The 22,826-nt window shown below is 35.2% G+C and overlaps 1 protein-coding gene across 18 annotated transcripts in view; it reads left to right on the top strand.

Annotated features, from left to right (window-relative positions):
• fnbp1b (formin binding protein 1b) overlaps positions 1-22,826 on the top strand; it is a 78,000-nt gene that overhangs the window by 37,329 nt on the left and 17,845 nt on the right. For all 18 annotated transcript variants that reach the window (XM_084386364.1, XM_084386362.1, XM_084386361.1 and 15 more), the window contains exons 3-9: positions 3,180-3,230; positions 3,368-3,515; positions 10,244-10,306; positions 11,502-11,606; positions 16,809-16,937; positions 17,172-17,318; positions 19,097-19,291. In XM_084386364.1, coding sequence (XP_084242490.1) covers positions 3,180-3,230; positions 3,368-3,515; positions 10,244-10,306; positions 11,502-11,606; positions 16,809-16,937; positions 17,172-17,318; positions 19,097-19,291 — 838 coding nt within the window. The remainder of the gene's footprint in view (positions 1-3,179; positions 3,231-3,367; positions 3,516-10,243; positions 10,307-11,501; positions 11,607-16,808; positions 16,938-17,171; positions 17,319-19,096; positions 19,292-22,826) is intronic.

Raw genomic sequence — 22,826 nt, 5'->3', positions numbered from 1 at the left:
ACTTTTTTGGGGATTAATAGGTCAGAGGTCAAGTCTCATCTTGCCTAGAGCACCAGGATCACCACCAGATCTTAGGGTTCGGCCGCCACCAAAATCCCACTGTAACCCCTGCAAAGCATCTGTCGTGTCCATTCAAATGAACACAGGTGCAGCAGCTTGTACTTTATAGTGTATTAGTGTGAAAATAAAGGCCAGACAGCTAAACACACACACACACACACACACACACACACACACTAATTACAGATGTGATCTTGCTGCTGACAGCTCAAGGATACAGGAAGGAAGGGCAACATTTGTATTTTCTGTGTGTGTGTGTGTGTGTGTGTGTGTGTGTGTGTGTGTGTGTGTGTGTGTTAAATTTGGGAAGAAAATGCAGGTTACCGTGGTAACAAGGTGTCTGCATGGTTTTCCTCGTTGGTGACCTACATTTGCACGGGCCAATCACGCGCCTCGACCCCACCCCCCATTCCAGTGATAGGATTTAAAGCTCACAGACACTGGAGGACACACATCCACACACACTGACTGTACATCAACCCCCTCCAGATAACAGTGGGAAACCCCTTTAATTCCCAGACGCAGCGGGGGTTCAGCCGTCTAACACACACACACATACCAGTCTGTTACTGGATGCCATGAACTGCACTTATAACCTCGAATACACTGCGTGATAGAATTGCATTCTGTGGGCACATTCCGATGAAATGAATACATTTTAATCATGTACAAAAAAAGTACTGTGGTAGTACCTTGATTCTTTTGATGTACCACATTATTTTTTAAGCATCTTATCCCCCCCCCCCCATTATATATATTTATGGTAATACCATGGCACTTGTTGTATGGGATACAGCTTATAATTTTGTCTATATACATGCACTAGCACAAACATACATGCATGTATATACATACACACACACACACACACACACACACACACACACACACACACACACACACACACACACACACACACACACACACACACAGACACAGACACTGATATCCCAGATATCTTGATCCTGACAGGGACTTGCCTGCATGGAGAGAGAAAGAGAATTTGCCAAGATAATAGTCAATATTGTGTGTATGTGTGTAGGACACAATTGGTAGAAAAATACATGAATATGAGACTATCAGATAGATAGATAGATAGATAGACTATCAGATAGATAGATAGATAGATATATAGATATATAGAACTAGATAGATAGACTATCAAATAGATAGAACTAGATAGATAGATAGATAGATAGATAGATAGATAGATAGATAGATAGATAGATAGATAGATAGATAGATAGATAGATAGATAGATAGATAGATAGATAGAACTAGATAGATAGAACTAGATAGATAGATAGATTGATATATATATAGATAGATAGATAGATAGATAGATAGATAGATAGATAGATAGACAGACTATCAAATAGATAGATAGATAGATAGATAGATAGATAGATAGATAGAACTAGATAGATAGATAGATAGATAGAACTAGATAGATAGATAGAACTAGATAGATAGATAGATAGATAGATAGATAGATAGATAGAACTAGATAGATAGAACTAGATAGATAGATAGATAGATAGAACTAGATAGATAGATAGAACTAGATAGATAGATAGATAGATAGATAGAACTAGATAGATAGATAGATAGAACTAGATAGATAGATAGATAGATAGATAGATAGATAGATAGAACTAGATAGATAGATAGATAGATAGATAGAACTAGATAGATAGAACTAGATAGAACTAGATAGATAGATAGATAGATAGATAGATAGATAGATAGATAGATAGATAGATAGATAGATAGATAGATAGATAGAACTAGATAGATAGATAGATAGATAGATAGATAGATAGAACTAGATAGATAGATAGATAGATAGAACTAGATAGATAGAACTAGATAGATAGAACTAGATAGAACTAGATAGATAGATAGATAGATAGATAGATAGATAGATAGATAGATAGATAGATAGATAGATAGATAGATAGATAGATAGATCTATATAGATAGTCATTAATGTTATTAATTATGGTTGATGTTACTTCCAGGTCATTCATCATATTGGAAATGGAAGGTGAAGTCGAGTGCATTGCATTGTGGGATACAGCACTCTATGTAGTGTGACAGTTGTGCACATTTTGACAAGTGTAGTACGTCACCAGTGTGTGTTATATGTGTGTAGAGAATGCTGTGCAGTAACAGAAGCAGTGTGTTAGTGTGTTATTCTGAACACAGCTGTAGAATATGTGCAGAAGACACACAGTGACAGAAGGGCTGATGGGGGACGAGAGGTCGTCTCGCTGTAGGCATGTGCGTGAGTGTGTGTTTATTTTAGTGTGTGTATTTTACCCTTCGGCAAGGTGCAGTATGAACACACACACACACACACACACACACACACACACATGCAAACATGCATGCACCCCCACCCCACACACACACACCTTCCTCGAGGCACTGATGACGGGCAGACGCTCTGTATGTATACATGCTGATAATAGAATACAAAGAGAATAACATCTGGCTGTGACGAGAAAGGCTACAAAGAAACACGCCATTTGTGTCACAGTTTCCACACACAGGCATCGAGCCTCACTTTCACTTTAAATACATGTACAAAGGCAAAGACAAAAAGTTCCCTGAAGGTCATATTTGAATTTGTTGATTGGTTGTTAGTACTAATATATTGTTTTTGATTGGTCGCTTTTCTTAATTGAGCTTTCTGATTGGTCTATAAACATTTCAACATGCGTGTCTATTAAAATGACTGAGTATTAGCATACTGCAGAGGATACACTGAATATGTATTTTTATAGTATGTGAAACAGTATACATGGTATTTATTTCAAACAGTAGTATGCTACTGTACATTTAGATTATGCTGCATGTTTTATTCTGCAATGTATAATTTTTAATTCATTCATATGTATTATTTCCTGTTATTTTCTTGGAAATAAAATGATTATTTTACTTTTGCTTACTTATTTGTGCATTTAATGAAAATAAAAAGTCAGGTTGATCACTTTGCATTTAGGGATATGGTAGTGGTGTTCTGGTTGTTTACTGCACATTTGTAGAACTAGTATGAGAAGTATGTTAGTATTTCAAACATATGCAGTCATTTGCTTTTCTTTAACTTTGTGCAGGAACCTGTCCAAGAAATACCAGCCTAAGAAGAAAGAGGAAGACGAGAATAAGTATGTTTAAGTTTTGATGTTAGATTTGTTTGGTATACATCCAGATGGATCACATGTACCAGATGTCTGAATCAACATTTTACTAGTCAAGATAGATTCATGACTTCTTATATTGATGATGTCACTTCCTGTCGTAGGTACACTTGGTGCCGCGCGTTTTATTCGACGCTAAACGAGCTGAACGATTACGCCGGCCAGCATGAGGTCATCGCAGAGAACATGACGTCACAGATCATCGCTGACCTCACGCGATACGCACAGGAAGTCAAAACAGAGAGGAAAACGGTGAGTGAAGGATCGCCCAGTTAAAGTTACAGCTGTGAAATGTGCAATGAGGTTAAAGTCCTGTCTTCTATTCCAGTTTATTAAACACAGACAACTTGTTAGGATTACTTTCTGAAGGATGTGAATAATGCGGCACCTTCAGCTACATATAAACACACACAATGTTCATCCATTTCTCATGATATCCCACTTTTTCATCCAGCTTGCCTGCAAGTAGTTTGTTAGGCTATTAGGTATTTTCCTATTTAAGTGAATAATCAATAAACTATTCATTTCAAAAGTAAATTGTAATAAAATTATCTTTTGATTAAAGCTCTTAATCTTTTAATCACTCAATATATATATATATATATATATATATATATATATATATATATATATATATATATGTATATATGTATATATGTGTATATATATATATATATATATATATATATATAACAACGTAAAAAAAAATGCATTTTATATAAGTTATATACTAAAACTATATATATATATATATATATATATATATATGTATGTATGTGTGTGTATATATATATATATAGTTTTTTATATATATATATATATATATTTTTTTTTTTGTATATATATATATATACACATACACATACATACATACATACATACATACACATACACACACATACTGTGTATATATATGACTTAATTACTCTAATAATTTTTATATTTCAATCTGATTTAGATAGATGTATATAAAGTTTATCTACATTATTATATATATTGTATCTGTATAAATATGTAATTATATATATATAAAAAAAAAAAATATATATATATATATATATATATATTATATATAATTATATAATATATATAATGTATTTTTATAATTGTTAGAATTTTTTAAATAAATTTTATGTTTAAAATTATATACATACATACATATACCTATTGTTAATACATTAGTATATTATTATTACTTAAGTGTAATTATAATATTGATCATTTTTATTTAGGACTTTAAAACAAAATACTGCCCTCTATTTTTACGAGTATATAAAACTCGTAATACTAGTATATAAAACGTATATAAAAGTATATAATAATAGTATATAAAACTATAACAGGAGAGTTTTCTCTTCTAAAAGATCATATTTGTCAGAATTATAGCACACATCTCGCTCTGTCTCCCTCACTTCCATAAATAGAGCTGCTGTTGTGTGTTTAGACTGAAAGTGTCTGGGTTGTGTATATGAATTACTCTCATTTGTGTGTCTGTGTGTGTTTTCATCATTCCACATAAACACACACACACACACACACACACACACACACAGACGAGAACCATCACCAGAGTGACACTGAGCTCTCGTGGTGGTCGACTCTATGATTTATGTCCAGACAGAGCTGAACTAATGACATGAACAGTGTCAGAACACAACGTTCATCTTTCATTTATCAAATAAGATGAAGGCATTTTAGTATCAACCTGAAGAACGCAGATTTCCCAGCATTCAGCACTCACACACACACTTTGAGCAGGGCTCCATGGTGTCTGTCTGGCCGTTTTCCCAGAATGCTGCTTCTCTCCTGTTTTATAAACCTCTTCTTTCACTCTTTTTAATTGTCTGTCTATCTGTCTCTTTCGTCTACCTCTGTTCACCGGTTCATTTTGTTGATTTGAGACACGCGTGCCATTTTTGGATGTGTTTGTGCATTCAGATATATACGTGTATATATATATATGCATATATGTAAAAAAAAATTACAATTTTTTTGTAGTTTATGCACTTTGCAACGGAGAACTAATTAAAAACAGTCTTGCTCAGATTTAATCCAGACAGCATATGGTCTGGTACTGTAAATCTCTATTAAACCCATTGTTGAAGAAGCTGTGCACACACTGGGCCTGGACCGTGTGTGTTTGAGACAAGCTCCATCTGTAGGCGCTGCGCAGTAGTTCAGGTTATTATTCTGGGATGTGATAAATCCAGAACCTGACAGGTGCTGCTTCAGTTCCTCAGACTGATCCAGAGACAGTCATTAGCTGAACAAGAGAAGAACGGAAACAAAAGCACTTCATTTTATGACAAAGGCCAGACTGGTTGTGCATTGCCAGACTTTGACTAACAGCATTAAGTCGTATTGAGGCCAGGAATGCCTTCTTAGACATGAAGAGACAACTGACTGACACGCAGAGTGGCCAACCTCAGTTTTGTGTCGGTTATGGGCAGGTTTATCTGAAATTGAAACCCGGAAGTTGCAGTGAATTTAGCCAGTGCTCTCTCTATTTTGTGTTTTTAGTTAATTTTATTATTTTTTATTTTTTATTTTTTATTTTATATTTTTAATTTAATTTAACTTAATTTTTTATTTTGTTTTTAATAAAAATTAAAAAAATTTTTATTTTTTATTTTATTTTTATGTTTTAATTTATTTATTTTTACTTAATTTTGTATTTTATTTTAATATTTTCTTTATCCTGTTTTTAATTTAATTTTTTATTAAATAAATGTTTATGTTTTTTTAATTTTATATTTTATTTTATGCATAATAGAAGAGTTATAATGTCAGTGCATTTGCTATTGTTCAAGATAGGTCAGTTGCTTTCTGTTTTTTTTTTTCTTGTTCTGTTTTTGATCCATGGAAACAAGTCTTCATTGTGTGTGTGTGTGTGTGTGTGTGTGTATGAAGCATAAATGATTCAAATCCTCTCTGAAGTAGCACAGTATTGTTCAGTCTAGGCTCTTTCATCTGTTCATCAGGGCATATTTTTCTCTCTGTTATTTATGTTCTTTTTCTTCTAACAGTGAAGCTTGATCTTGTAAATCAGCTTGAGATCAACTTCCTCTTTGAGAACAGGTTGACTTCCTCTGGTTGGATGAAATAGTAAATCCAGATCGGCTTTGAGTGTAGATTTCCGCTTCTAAGTTTATTTTAATGGGCCGCAGCATTTTGCGTAAGACACAGTAAGACATTTTTTAAACACCATAATAGAATGATAAATATACCTTCTTGTGTATGTGTGTTTGTGAAGGCGTTCTCTGAAGCCTTGATCGCTATTCTAGACACAACTGGACTCCTTCACTATTGACTGACTGTGTGGTTTTGTACCCATAATGCTTTCTATAGGGTTTTATTCGCACGCTGCATGCCTGCATTTCTTATTCAGCCAAGATTCTCAGTGATGAATACTGATCACATTCACACTCTTTCATTCATTCACTTGTTTTCTCACTGTCATTCTGAACGTCTCTGTCAGCACAGAGAAACAGCAGCTCATGATACAGAGATCCAAACATCTTCCTAAAGTCTTTTGGTCCTCAGATTCTGTGGACTTCAGAAATACACTTAAACAATATATTGTTAGTTTAACTCAAAAAAAGTAAGTTACCTGGTTGCCATGTTAATGTTGAGTTCATTGAGTTCATTGAAATAAAAAATGTGAGTTAACACATTGAAGGAGATTGGTTTCAACAACAGAAACTCTAAATATGTTTTCTGAAACACATTAATAAAAAACTAAAATAAAAAAAGTTGATTTGAGAAAAGAGAAGTTGTGATGACAAATCATGAAAAAAAAAAAATATATATATTAATTCATATTTTAATTGAATTTTTTTATTAATAAATATTACTTATCTAAAAAAAAAAAAAATATATATATATATATATATATATATATATATATACATACATTTCATAAATATTTTCAGGAATTTTCTAAATTATAATTAATTAAATAAATACATATACAGTGCTGCTCAAAAGTTTACACAGGAACTTTTACTAAGACAGTACTAAATAAAGAACATTTAGTTTGTTAAAATATTCACAGATTCTGCAAGGGGTGTGTAAACTTTTGAGCAGGACTATATATATCAGTCAAGAATACTCTCAATATTCTCAAATAAACGGATCTGTTTTTTGAAAGTGTCACTGAACCACAAAATGTACAGTTTCAGGAAGTCAGACACCGCATGATTTGTAGTTGACACATTTAACAAACTGCAAAGTATTTTACATTTGTCATAGGAACCATATACCCTGTGCTATTCAAATACAGTAAAATATTCAACAAAAAGTGGTAAAGGACAGTGTCGTGTTGCGATTAAACTGATATTAATGCTCTGCTGATATCTTCTGCAGTCTGACTCTGTGTGGTAAACAGGACTTTGAGTCTAATCTGACCGTCTGACATTCGTGTGTTTTACAAACAACATTAGACTAGACTAAAAGTTATTGAAGGGAATTCATTTTAGTTATTGTAGTGATTAATTTTACAGGAATTGTACAAGAATTTTTATTTTTTGTAATTAAAATAAATAATCAAATAAAAATATAATTTTATTAATGTCATGTTACATTTATTAATTTAGCAGATGCTTTTATCCAAAGTGACAAAAAAGGAATATTTATAGTAACATTTATAACATTTGATTAAATGTTATATTGAAGAGACATTTTGAAGGATAATACCCTGGTAATCCAGAGTTCTCGCGAGAGCACAAGTTGAATTTGCTCAGCGAGTTACTCTGGTGTCGAGTGATGATGCTCATTAGATATGCCCCTCGATCTGAGCTGCACCAATCACATCTGGTCATCTGATATAGGCGGGCCAGAGGCGAGCTAAAGATGACGACAGCGCTGTGACGTCGAAGTCATTAGTAAACATTGCAAGATGGCTATGGATGAACACCAGTTGTTTGAAACGGCTTTGGCCGCTACAATGAACGAGTTAGACTTGGCTTTTTATCTAAAACAGGAACAGAAGACGCCGCTCAAATCGTTCCTTTGCAAGAAGGGCGTTTTTGCTGTTTTGCCGACCGGAAACAGTAAGAGTCTAATCTACTAGTTAGCTCCGCTGGTAGCTAAGCGTATGGGGCTTGTTGTGATTGGTTGTAGTGTTATCCAATTGCGTGCAGTGAGATTTTCAAATGCATGCTTGGTGCCGCCCCTCGAGCTGGCCGAGTTTCATTAGTCGACGCCAGACCATTAAGGATTTCCAGGCTAGTTTATTAATGCCCTTTTTGAGCATTTGAGCTTCACTGAGTGTTTTAAGAGGCTGTTGTGTTGATTGCAATATTGAGATGTTCAGTTTTATTTCAATTTTAGAAAAGAAACGTGTGATTGCTCTCCTCACAAATCTAGAAGCGCTGTATTCTGCTGCCAGGCCAGTAGTTGGCGATGTCACTTCGTAAAGAAACACTACGTGCCTATTGACTAAACACGTAATAAACATGAGCATGAAGTCACTGGTTTCACAAATTCGTAATGGTATCTTTTTCAAAAACTTGCACTTTGAAACCCGTTTTCAAACGTTTTCAGGCTCCCAAAACGCCGTTATTGTGTAAATGAACGGCCAAAGCACATAAAAAGTTTTCTATTTCAAAGCGGTGTCGTGTAAACGGCCTCTTAGATGTCGAGGACTAACGTTAGTGCATATTTGAGCCTACATTCAGTACGAGTAAAATAGTACTGTTAAAATCAGATACTCTCAGATAGACTTTTACTCATTAGTGACTTGGAGTCATTTTCACCGTACTTTTACTGAAGTAAGGTTTTCAGATCTCTGGATGCAAAACATGTTAATGATTTGATATGTCACATGACTATATAAATTGGTCTTCTTTAAGCTGTCATGTGTTGTTATTAAGCTGATGACTGTTGGCGTCTTCAGCTGATCTCAGACCTGCATGAGAAGCAGGTCTTTATCTGTGTGGCACACTGAGCTCTTTGTGCGAGAGATATTTGAGTGTTGGCCAAGCGAACACTTTCCCTGGAGTGCTGAGGCCAAGAGGAGCCGCCGAGAGAAACACACACAGACGGCCTCGAGTGTGACGACGCGCACAGGATACACACAGAACACGCCAATATGGCTTCCTGGCTACTCACACACACATGCAAACACACACACACACACACACACACACACACACACACACACACACACACACACACACACACACACACGCTTCCATACACACAACACACACACGCTTCCATACACACAACACCCCTGTTTGTATTCTTCAGTTATTCTTGTTTTCATTATTTATTAGTAATACGATTAAATGGAGAGCAAATAGAGATGTGTGATCAAGTGTCCTGCAAAAAAAAATTCTGATATATATATTTTTAATAATCTTTTTAATAATCTTTTAATAACAGTAATAATCTTTCAACAGTGTCTCAAACATTTCTCATCAAATTCTCAAACTGATCTTATTGAACAGTGTTATTTTAGTATTGTTTGTTATATTCTGAATGAGATTTTAGTTATCATTTGTTGGTTTTAGGTATTTTCATATGTTCTTGTCATTTTTATTAGCTGTTTTTTTTTTTTATATGATTTCTAATATAGTTTTATTATTATTTGGTTTTTATATTTATTTCAGTTTTAGTAATTTTAGTACTTCAGTGTACAACTTAATTTTAAGTTTAAACTTTATAAAATTGTATAATTTTTTTTTAATACATTAAGTTTTAGTTAACAATAAGAACACTTTTTTATAGCTCTTTACTCTTTCTTTATGTCAACTACTGACTCAAATAATATTTGTTTCTCTTCAGGAATTTTAGGGACAAAACTAATACAGAACTGAATCATAATTGAGAACTTCTCAATCTCCTGAACAATGAAAGTGCAATTTGTGTGCATTATCATTTTCTTGTGGGAATGTGTATTTGCTTTTATGTGCTTTATACTCTTAATAAATCATGATGAACAAGTGATATATTTTCTACATCTTTCTCTCTCACAGCATTTCCATGATGGACGGAAGGCACAGCAACAGGTCGAAGCCAGTTGGAAACAGCTGGAGTCGGTGAGTCTCCAAAATCAATAATGAATCAATATTCCAGACTTAATACCATGTTACTTTGATGTACAATGTTCTCCAAAAGTCTGGGATTACTAGTGAAAAGGCTTTTGTTTTGCATTATTCAATACAAAATAATGTATAAAAAAAAAAAATATATATATATATATATATTTTTTTTTTTATTTTTTATTTTTTTTATTATTATTATTTTGAATTAAAATATTATAATATTGATATTGTATTTTTGTATTTAATTAAACTTAAGTTGTATTCCATGCTATTATAATACCAATGTTGTATTTATTCTTGTAATTTTTAAATTTGATTAAACTAGCATTATTCAATACTATATTTAAATGCAAATTAAATTATTAAAATATGAAAATAGAATTAAATAATTAATTTATAAATTAAAATATATTATTAACATTGTATTTATTACATTTATTTAATTTTGCGTTTTTCAATACAACATTTTAATACAAATTAAATTATAATATTATGCATAATTATTATTGTATTTATTTATGTATTTTTTATTTAATTAAACTTAAGCTGAATACCATGCTACTGAATGATTTCCATGTGCACATATCATGCTGTACTTCAAAGTATGTCAGTGAAAGATACCAAAAAAAATAACCATGGTAATTTTTTGTTAGCGAAGTGATCTGAACTTGGGTGTCAGACTAGATTGTGTGTGTGTGTGTGTGTGTGTGTGTGGGACGTCACACACACTGAACCAGACAGGATATATCACAACTCTCCTCTGTACGCCCACTGTCTGCAGAGTGTGTGGCGTTTGAGATAGATTGTGTTGTCGTTAGCCGTCTTCTGGCTGTGTTTGTTGATTCAGTGTGTGTGTGTGTGAGAGAGAAGAGAGCACTGCCTGTGTGTGTCAGTGTGTAAGAATGATCTCATTGTGTGTTTGCGTGATCGGGTGATTCAATGGTCAGTGTGGACACAAATGTTGATTGTCCCTTCAAATAAATGAGTGCAAGAGAGAGATGAAGGATAAACAATGTGATTTTGGATGATGGTTTATTGTACGGCAGAACTTCACACACACACATCTGTTTGGTGGGTTACATGTGTGAGTGTGCTAATTAAGATGTGAATGTTCTGCATCTGAACATCTGTAAGGACATTCATCTAGATCTATGAGTGTTTTAACACGTGTGTGTGTGTGTGTGCGCAGTGTAAGCGAAAGTTTGAGCGGGATTGTAAAGAAGCAGATCGAGCCCAGCAGTACTTTGAGAAGATGGACGCAGACATCAACGTGACGAAAGCAGATGTGGAGAAGGTAAGACCGGCTGTGTGTGTGTGTGTGTGTGTGTGTGTGTGTTTGCAGACCTCATCAAATATAATTATGTAGAAATCACCAAAAGAATTATCATACCCAAATTCCCAGTGAAGATCTACACTACCCAAAATCCTGAAAACATATCCACCAATCAGTGAAGTCATTATTTCCATGAACACTGGAATCGTGACATTACAGCATCTATCTATCTATCTATCTATCTATCTATCTATCTATCTATCTATCTATCTATCTATCTATCTATCTATCTATCTATCTATCTATCTATCTATCTATCTATCTATCTATCTATCTATCTATCTATCTATCTATCTATCTATCTATCTATCTATCTATCTATCTAGCTAGATGGATAGATCTGTAATTCATCTAATAATGATGTCATTGATGTCATCACCTCTCTTTGTGTTATTTGATTTATACAAAATTAATAAGTGATACATCTCCAGTGATTCACATGTGTCTGTTTTTCCCTTCACTTCATCTTAACACATCCCTCGCTGTCTCACACTGCTGCCGTGGCGTTGTGTGGAAACTCGACCGTGTGTGTGTGTGTGTGTGTGTGTGTGTGTGTGAGACTGTGGAGTCTCACAGGATAGGCAACATCGCCTACGCTTTCGATGAGCCTTGCTCATTTTTAATCTTTCTTTGTTCCAGAGCGTGTGCTCGGCAGATGTCTGTATGATAGCTTGTGTAGAACAAAGAGAAATTTCCAAAGTATTCAGACGTGGAAAAGAGCGCCTGCTTCCAGGAGTCCAGAATCTTGAGTGTTATTGTCATTTAGCGGTCAGATACTGAGAAAGTCGAGATCTTTTAGGTAGCATGTGTGAGTGTCTCCGAAAAGTCAAATGCATGTCAAAGCCAAACTTGCAGATCTGTTAAAGAAGACCTATTATGCTTTTTTTTTACATTTTCACCTTTTTAGTGTGTAATGTTGCGGTTTGAGCTTGAAAAAGGTCTGCAAAGTCACTCCAGCGGGAGTTATTCTCTATATCAGTGTCACTGTTTCTGAACTCCTTGAAACGCCTCCATTGTAGTCTTGAGTTTTCTTCCTGGAACAAACACGTCACAATATTCCTCATTTAAATAATTCCCGCACAAGGCATACGCAGAATAAAGGGGCGGGGCCTGGTTGAGTTAGTTAGTAGTGTGTTAAAAGACGTCAAGGTTATAGTAACGGGAGTGACATTCCTGAAACACGCTTAAAGTGGTAGACCAATCACAACACACTGATCCAGCCGACCAATCAGAGCACATTGTGCTTTTCAGAAGGAGGGGCTTCATAGAGACAGGAACTAAACAGAGCGTTACTGACAGACTGGGAAGAGAGGAGCTGCAACAATTACTTTAAACATTCTAGCGTGACCTATTGCAGTCGTTCCCAAAAACAAAATGAAGAGTCTGTAAAAGGGCATAATAGGTCCTCTTTAATGTAGACATAGATGTGTCAGTGTCAGTGAAGGTACATAAGCTGTATTGGGCCAATCAGAGAGTGGCTGCATTCAGCATAGTATATTACCATACTACTCGTGCCTTATCTGCAATTTACTGTGTACTGCATTTGAAGTGTGCATGAATGGAATAGCTGGATAATCTTCCGTATATATAACCAGAGAACTGCATCCCACAATGCAATGCGCCTTAACTTTATCTTCCATTTACCCTGAGACTCATAAACCGGAAAGAGATATCAACCACAAATTTTGACCTCTTTTATGACTCATTTATAGATATTTTTTAAAAACTTCATACCGCCAAAAGTTAAGACTTCACTCACTGAATTAAATATGCAATGAGGTCGTATGACATAAACATGGCATGTACTGCAGTTTGAAAGTTACTATATGATAGATAGATACAGTTACAATTGAAGTGTACTATGTATGCTTGTATTTCATTCTGAATGCAGCCAGTGTGTTTGTGTGTTCAAGGGTCGTGAGGTTTTGATGCTTCTTGTTTGACTTTGATGTGTTGTCGAGCGGTTTGTTTCGGATATGTCGCTGTCATGATACGGTGTAGATTTAAGCACGAACTCATTAGTAGTCTAAGCTAACTAATATGTATATTTGTTTTTTTTTATATCATGCAATAAAGCGATGTTGCCTGAAGGTAGGTGCACCGTGGCAGGTCTGTGTGTGTTGCGTGTGTGTGTCTGTGTGTCGGGACCGTTTATATACTGTCTATGGTCGGGACACCATTGCTTCCTGTCCAGCCATGGCCACGCCCACACGACACACCTGCTGAACGGCCACCCAATCACAGGCTTGATTAAAGTTTTGTCTGCACTGCTACCCCACCAGTCACATCGCTCCAGGCATGAATATTTAAACATGTAAATCTCAAAGCTTCCTGTTCTGCTGGCCCACATATAAATGTCAGCTCATCATATTACAGTTTATTAGGATGTTAGTGTGTGTTTAGGAATCATCAGTATCTGGTCGTCTTGCAATGTTTCCACATGAGTTTTACAAAATATTTAAAATGTTTTTATTTTATTTAATATAACACCATATAATATACCATATAAAAACAATGCTGTATATTCACCATTCGTTTTACATTTTATTTAAAAAATGTTTTTAACATTTGTAATATATATAATTAAAGGTATAGCCGAGGATTTTCCCGAATTTTAGAAAAGAACCGCCCTCTCCACTTTTTGAAAAAATGCACATGCGCAACACTCTACCTGCTCCCGAGAAGGAACGCCTATTAAACGTGTGCACGAGAGAGCATGCAGGAGCTAATCATAGCTTACATTAACTTTTACTAGCAGTGATTTTAAATGGATTTCTCCAAACTTTACCTGTCAAGTAGAAACTTCGCGACTGAGGCATCAGTGGGAAGCCCAACCAAGTTTTGAGCGCACGGCATCGTGTGAATCGTGCGCACGAGCACGTACGACGGCCTTACGTAAACATATCTCCAGAATGATTGACACTTAGGAGGACCATTAGTCTTGATGATCCACCCGGAAAAAGAAAATCCTCCGCTATACCTTTAATATGAATTAATATATACATATTATTTATTTCATATGTATTTGTATATGTATTATATATTTTAGATTATTATATTTGTATTAATATTTAATAAATAAATATTTATGTATTTACTTTGTCATATCACTGTGCTTGTGCATTGCAATATTTTCTTAAGTATAAGAATATTCAAATGTGAGAATATTGCATCTAAATGATATTTATTTATTTTATAAAAATCTTAATAATATAAAAAGAAAATATAATACATATAATATAAATTATAATATATTATATTATGTTTTATATATTTATGCATTTTATATTATAAATATGATGTAAATATTTTAATGTAATATTCTTACATTTGAATATTCTTATATTTATGAAAGCATATTGTAATGCACAAGCACTGAGTGATATGTCACAGTTTCATTTTAATTTTAATAGTCTAATTACATCACTAAATCTGTAAAAACGTCTGACTTATTTTGATAAAATTTCCAGTGAGAGCAAATTTACTTTTCTAAACTTCCCATCCGCTCATGCTCTCGTCTGCTGTTGATGAGCTGGAGTCGTCGTCGGAGTGTTGCCATGGCAACACTGAACCTCAGGTTAACCAGTGTGATTTCCTTGAATCGGATCAGGATGTGGTTGACGTGACACTGCTTTCTCTGTTTCGTTCTCTCGCTTAAATGATGTGCATTCAAATGCATTTGTATGCATTTTTTTTTTTTCAGCAGACAAACTGATGATTTTTTTATTTTTTTTAAACCACAAGAGCTCTTGAGCAGCGGGTGTTTATAAAGTCTAGTTTTTATTTTAGCTTTTCACTCGTACTTCAAAGCTGCTTTTTGACACTAAACTGTGAGTTAGTTATAAATATGTCTATGTAAATGAGGCTAAAGGTGATGATGCTCTGATGTGTGAGTCTTGTGGAAGTGAGGAAGCATTTTTATGTGTGTTTTGAGGTTGCATATGTGCATATATATATATATATATATATATATATATATATATATGTATGTATATGTATATGTATATGTATGTGTGTGAGTTTAGGGGAAGTCATTGAGACTCGTAACAAAATTGCGTGTGGACTTTTTGTGGATTTCTGCATCATCACACTGGTTAGCCCCGCCCACCGTGAAATCTCATTGGTCAAAAATCTCATATTTCGCATATCTCTATATTAAACATTAGATATGTTCTAATAATTAGAATCTAATTGGTTATGACTTGAGATAACCCTATGAATGGATTAGTTTTAATGAGAATGTTTTGTCACAAAAACTTTAAGAAAACGTAATTTTTTTTTTGTGTAAATTGCATCCCAAATGACGCACTATACACTATGGACTTATACACTATGAACTCATCCGTGTAGTGTATGAACTATATAAGGTTATTTTGTCATTGAACATCGGAGTCTGAAGCCTCTGCTACATGATTAAAGCTGCGATAGTTAATGCATGAAGCGTCCAACATTCCACACTTCGTTTTTTCCGGTTATTTATCCGGGTATTTATGCTGCGTTCCAGGCAGGTTTTTGAGCACGTAAATCACGACTTATAACCACAACTCACGACTTTGTAGCGTTCCAGGCCAGTCACGCCAAACTACCTGAGCGCAAGGAATTGTGGTAGCTAGATGTAAACAAACCAGCATGGCGGACCTTACATGGCTTATGCGCATTTGTAATAATTTCTGTCGCCAAAGGTGCTTACTCCTTGTTTATTTATTATTATTATATTATTATTAATTTGACTGCAACGTTATATTGTCCTAAAGTGTATTCTCACCGTGTACCGCCTGCAGAAACACTGCATCCATAGTGGCTGCCATTGTTGTTTTGTATGGTTTCGCGGGCTATGTGACGTCAGAGCTCGTAACTAGGAGTACATCGATCTAGTACGAGTTCACGGGTGGGAAGTCACGGGTTTGACTGCCGTTCCAGTGCACTTTCACGGATATAAGGTTGGAAAAACACGGGTTACTCAGTGTACTTATTCTGTTTGGAATTTTTTAGTGTGAACACACTACTCGCACTATTTATACAAAACGGCATATAATTGTGCATAAGTATGCAAATTGGGACGCTCCTCATGTGTTTAAGTTTTATGTGGCTTTTAGGGGTATAATTACTTTTAATAATATTGCGATGCATAATCAATTGTATTTCACTCTCTTTCTCTCTCAGGCACGGCAGCAGGCACAGATGAGACACCAGATGGCTTCTGACAGCAAGAATGAATATTCCTCATACCTGCAGAAGTTCAACCAGGAACAGAACGAACATTATTACACCATCATCCCTAATATTTTCCAGGTGCACACATGCACGCACATAGAAACATCCACTGAGAATGAATTCTGGCTACTGATATTGTTGTTTATTTGCATGCACTGGCTGCATTGTTTTTGGATGAACTGAATTATGCAAATGAGTTAACAGCGTAAACACGCAATTCCTGATCTTGCAGCTCTCTACTCAGAAATACACACGTTAACTCTTTACCTCTGTGTGTGTGTGTGTGTGTGTGTGTGTGTGTGTTGTGAGCAGAAGATCCAGGCGATGGAGGAGAAGAGGATAGAGCGAATGGGCGAGTCGCTGAAAACGTTTGCCGAGGTCGACCGACAGATTCTGCCCATCATCGGGAAATGCCTGGATGGAATGACACAAGTGGCCGAGTCCATTGAACCCAAGAATGTTAGTAACACACTCATACAGCCTCTTTCTTGACCGGGTCTAGCGCCTCCTCCTGTCTGAAATACCTCTTGCAAGTGCTGCTGCCCGTGGTGGGACAGTTATTAGAGGAAATGCAGAAAACAAGGCTGTGAAATGTCTTAAAGTCATACACTACTGTTTGGGGTCTGTGAGAGTTTTTTGAAAGAAGTCTCTTCTGCTCACCAAGACTGCATTTATTTGATAGAAATACAGTAAAAACAGCAACATTGAAAAATATTTTTACAACTTAAAATTATTGTTTTCTATTTGAATAGAAATGTAATTTATTCCTGTGATGCAAAACTGAATTTTCAGAAATATTTTATAACATTATAAATGTCATTTTTAAAAATAAATCTAAATAAAATTATAAATTGAAAATTTATTAAAAAAACATCTTACCGTTACAGACCACAAACTTTTGAACAGTAATGGAGCTCACATTTAATTTTTGCAACTTATGTCGTTTCATATAAAATTATCTACTTTAAAATTGTGGAAATACATATTTTCATTAGTATAACATTGAAATAAAAACATAAATAATAGTGACATCCTGACATCCAACTGCTCCAACTAAGGACTCTAAGTCTCCTCTGATATAGTCCAGAATCTCTCAAATGTTTTGAGTGTATATTCTGTGTTTTTAATTGATTACTGAAATTGCAGTTGCAGAAATGATGTATTTATATATATAGATATAATAGTCTGCAGAGGAAACTGCAAATGACCATTGCCTCTGACATTAGCTTTTTGGGACAAAACGTCTCCAGAAATTACATAAATCTGACGAAACTTTCTTTTATAGGCATCCATACACATTTCTATCTGTTAAATGCTCTGCCAGAGCTTTCATCTTTGTGTAAGCTCCAAAAGTGTGTGTTGAAATACATCCTTTTGCCATCCAAAGATGTACATTTAACTTGTATGCGAAATTAGAATATTGCATAAAACATTTGCGAATAAAGCAGTTTCCATCCCCTGTGTTCAAGAAAACACAATCCTCCCTTCCTTTGGGAAAAAATGGAAGTTTCTGCAATCTGGGAGCCACTGTGGCTCTGTTTCGTACATCATAAATGACTTGCGCCTCAGAACACACAGACGAAACGCTCTCATGTAATCTGGCAAGTGTTTGGGAACACAGTTTTGCGAGACGCTTCATTGAGGTCATTATGCAAAATCTTCTTGATGACAGACTTTGGCTCAGGCATTTCAGAATAACTAAACCAACATTTGAGATGCTGTGTGATGCGATTGGTCCAATGGTTAGTCCAGTTATCCAATCACATCCTCAAATGTCACATGAGTTTTTTGTTGTGCATTGAGGGTTTAATTCAGTAAATGCTTCCATCGTAGTTTATCCCAATTGAACGCTTTTTTTTTTTAATGTGTATTTTTACAATTTCTGCGCATTTTGGCATTTCCATCCATCCATTTTTTTATGCAATATCCCAAAATTTGCATAAAAATAGGTGGATGGAAACAGTTTATGTGGCTAATTTATGAGTCTAACTAATAATATTTCATTCTCTCTCTTCTTCTGCATTTGATACTGCAAATGGCCTTCATGGAATATAGCTATATTCTTCAGAAATGACCTAAATCTGACAAATCCTCCTTTTAGAGGCATTCTCAACCTTAAAAATATATATTTTTGGGAAAGGTTTATTTTATAGCAATACTAATGAGCTTATTTAGCAAACGAAATCAATGTGAAGTCCCTATTCAGAGACTATCTGCGCTTTCTTTTCCCCCGGCAGGACTCCTCTCAGGTCATAGAGTCGTACAAGTCTGGGTTCGAGCCTCCTGGCGATGTGGAGTTTGAAGACTACGGTCAGGCGATGAAGAGGACGGTGTCCGAGACCAGCCTCAATAACTCGCGCTCGGACAACAAAGCCGAGCGTTCCAGCAAGGGCAAAAGCAAAACTCTATGGCCTTTCATTAAGAAAAACAAGGTAACACACACACTCACTGCATTCGCTCGCAGTTACTTCGATTCGACCGAAAAATTACATTTAAATAAATATGAACGCAAAAATAGAGACAGACCTATCTGAAAGCTCATTAGAAAGATTGTTTCATGTGTTTATGTGAGTTTTGTTTTTAGTTTGAGCTGGTTATTTTCATTTGTGTAGGTTGTTCGTGTTTGTCTAGTTTTATTGTAGTACTTGTAGATGCTGTTATTCGTTTGCCACCATCATTCTCCTCTCCTTTCCCTTCCCTGCACGAAAACACAAACGTTCCACGTTCATCCTGACGCTCCACCGATAACGTACTAATGCACCGGCCCGAGAGGCCTCACCTTTGACCTTTTGACATCGCAGAGAATTGTAACCCTAAACCCTTATTTCTGTATTGTCCTTTCAAACCGAAAGGTAATTTCTTCTTTCCTTCACTCATCGTTGCTGTTCTCATGGTAACCACATTCTTCTTCCTTCTCCTCGTCTTCCTCTGTCTTCTTGTGACCTTTGACATTTGTGTCAAAGGCTCCACTCTTACTGAGCATGCTCAGTCCAAACCCCGCCTAACCTCGCAGGACCAGGATGTGAGCATTAACACTGTGATACATTATTTTTTGAGGTGTGTCTTTATGGCTATGGGCAGAATGGAAAACTACTGTATTGCGTATTTCATACTGTGCAGTATATATTGTATTTTTTAGTACTGTTTAAATGTTTGGTGATGGTAGGATGTTTATTTAATTTTTTTTAATCAGCAAGGATGCATCAAATTGATCAAAAGTGACAGTAAATTGAATTTATAACGTTAAAAAAGATTTATATTTCAAATAAATGCTGTTCTTTTGAACTTTCTATTCATCAACGAATCCTTAGAGAAATTTATCATGATTTCCACAAACATATGAAGCAGCACGATATATAATTAATTGGGGATGCACGATATATCGGCCATCATATCGGTATCGGCCGATATATGTTAATTTTTTATGTTATCGTCAACGACCCGATTAGAAAATTTGGCCGATATAAAGCCGATTAATAATGGATTAATTCCTTCAGCTGAGACACTTGATGCGCACTGTTCAACATGATGCTTTTGAATTGCTTTAAATATGATTGGAATCACTTCAAAAATACATTTAAGTGCAACATGTGCAGTGCAAGTCTGTCATATAGGCTTCATAAAATTACAATGAGAACATCATTATAATTGTGCTTGTGACATGCTTTTAATGGTTAGACTTTTGTTTTTGTAATCAGGCTCTCAAAAATGATATAAAAATTTGGATTTAGATTTATCGGCCAATATATCGGTTATCGGCTTTCAAATGAAAATAATTATCGGTTTCAGCCAAATTTTTTATATTGGTCCATCCCTAATAATAATAATCAGAAATGTTTCTTGAGCAGCAAATCATCGTATTAGAATGAATTCTGAAGGATCATGTGACACTGAAGACTGGAGTAATGATGCTGAAAATTCAGCTTTGCCATTACAGGGGTAAATTACATTTTAAAATATATAAAAATAGAGGCGTTATTTCAAATTATAATCATATTTCACAATATTACTGTTGTTACTGTATTTTTGATCAAATAAATGCAGCCTTAGTGAGCAGAAGAGTCAAAAACAATTAAAAATCTTACCGACCCCAAACTTTTAAACGGTAGTGTATTTCTTAATAAATGTATATGTTTATGTTCAACATTATGCAACGATACAGTAGTACGCAAATGTACTTTGTTGTCACATGATCTCATCACATCATGTTTAATTTGGCAATGGCGCCCAGTTGTTATATTAGAAATAAATATGATTATTTTACATTTTTAGTCCAGTTTTGTGTAACAATGTAACTTTTGGCAGATATTGCATTTGGTATCACTTAAAATTCTTTTGATTTACTCTGAAAATGGAACTTTAGCGCATTGCATTATGGGATATTGTTCTCCTATCTAGTGTGCTTTGTTGTATACTGCATATTTTGGCAAATGAAGTACAGTAGGACTAGATTTGCATATTGCCCTTAGTATACATACTATGTAAATAGTGCGAGTAGTTTGTAGATTGCTGTTCCAATCATAGCCTATGTTTGTCAGTTCACGTCTATTCTGTGTGTTTTGTGTGTGTAATGTCTGTTTGTGGTCAGAAGTAACACAAGACGAGTATTAGGAGACTTTTACAGTCTTTTCTTAGAAACAACATTCAATAATACAGTCGTCTAGCTAAACGCACAAACGTCTCATGCAAAACTGTATCGGATTAATGGTGTTTATGCATGAATATACGTCGAAAGCAGATGATATGACACAATTAGGTTGCTCCTAGAGGATTAGAAGAGGCTTTCTTGTGTTAATGTATGTTGGTAAAGATTACTGGAATCTTCTGGGTTCAATGCAAGTTAATCTCTGTTGGCAGCATCTGTTGGAATGCTCTCGATTACCACAGGAACTCAATTTGTTTTTGTAAAAATAAGCCGAAATAGTGTGTACAGTAATGCACTCACAAAGGAAGTCTATGGGTTAGTGTTATTCTTAACTAAAACTATTAAAAATCATGTTAGTTAATCGAAATAATCCTGAAATGAAACGGTGGAAAACTTAAACCAGACTAAAAGCAAAATATATGCAGCTCATATTAATGTTGACGCGATTACATTGTTTTGTACAAAATATGTTATTTGACTGGTGGGACTACTGGTTATGAAACACATTGCTGCATGGACTTCCATTTTAAGTGCACTATTGCACACATCATTTTTGTCGTAATTATTTCCGGTGGTATTCGGCAAGCTCATGTAGATTTCGATTTATCTTGATTTTTCCTTATGCATAAAGGCGAGACACACCAAGCCAACGGTCAGCCAATGTCTAGTTTTTGTGGTGTGGGTCTTGTCTTGTCTCGGCGTCGGCCGTCAGTGAGAGAGATCGCTCTGATTGGTTGTTCAGCTTAGTGAACGAATCAGTGTACGAGAATAAAAGCGAGCAAAGAAGTCAAGACAACACGGCTGCTCTAATTTCACATCATCTTACATGCTCTTTCAAATACACAAATATTTTCATAATAATACGAGCCGACTGGAATGAAGAAAGTGATAAGCATGATTGATATTCAGAATTGTATTAAGACGCTGCTTTATTATTTACGGTTTGTAGATCTGCAGTCCTAGTTTTGATGAATATTGATCCCTGCTGATATAGACAGTTATTATCTGGCGCAGAACGCATGTGCTAGTTTCCAGTCAGCTGTAGTCCTTTAGGTGTTCAAGTGAAGCTGACGAGAGGCGACAGCACAGTCGGCTTTCGTCACTGCCGGTTCTTTGACGTCGGCTTGGTGTGTCACGGCCTTCAAAGACAGATTTAGGTTTTCTAGTCTGTCGGGAACCGAACCGTTAATGTGAGCTGTCCCAGAACGCACGTTCGTTAATTTCTCCAGTATGCCTTAGGGAGCTTGCTAATAAGAAAGCGAGAGAGAAAAAGAGCAAATGGTTGACCTGAAATCAGTTTTTTTGTACTTTAGAGCAGTGTG

Source organism: Rutilus rutilus, assembly GCF_951802725.1.
Source record: "Rutilus rutilus genome assembly, chromosome: 18".
NCBI lineage: Eukaryota > Metazoa > Chordata > Actinopteri > Cypriniformes > Leuciscidae > Rutilus > Rutilus rutilus.
The sequence above is the reverse complement of the archived record's forward strand: the minus strand, read 5'-3'. Positions and strand labels throughout refer to the sequence as shown.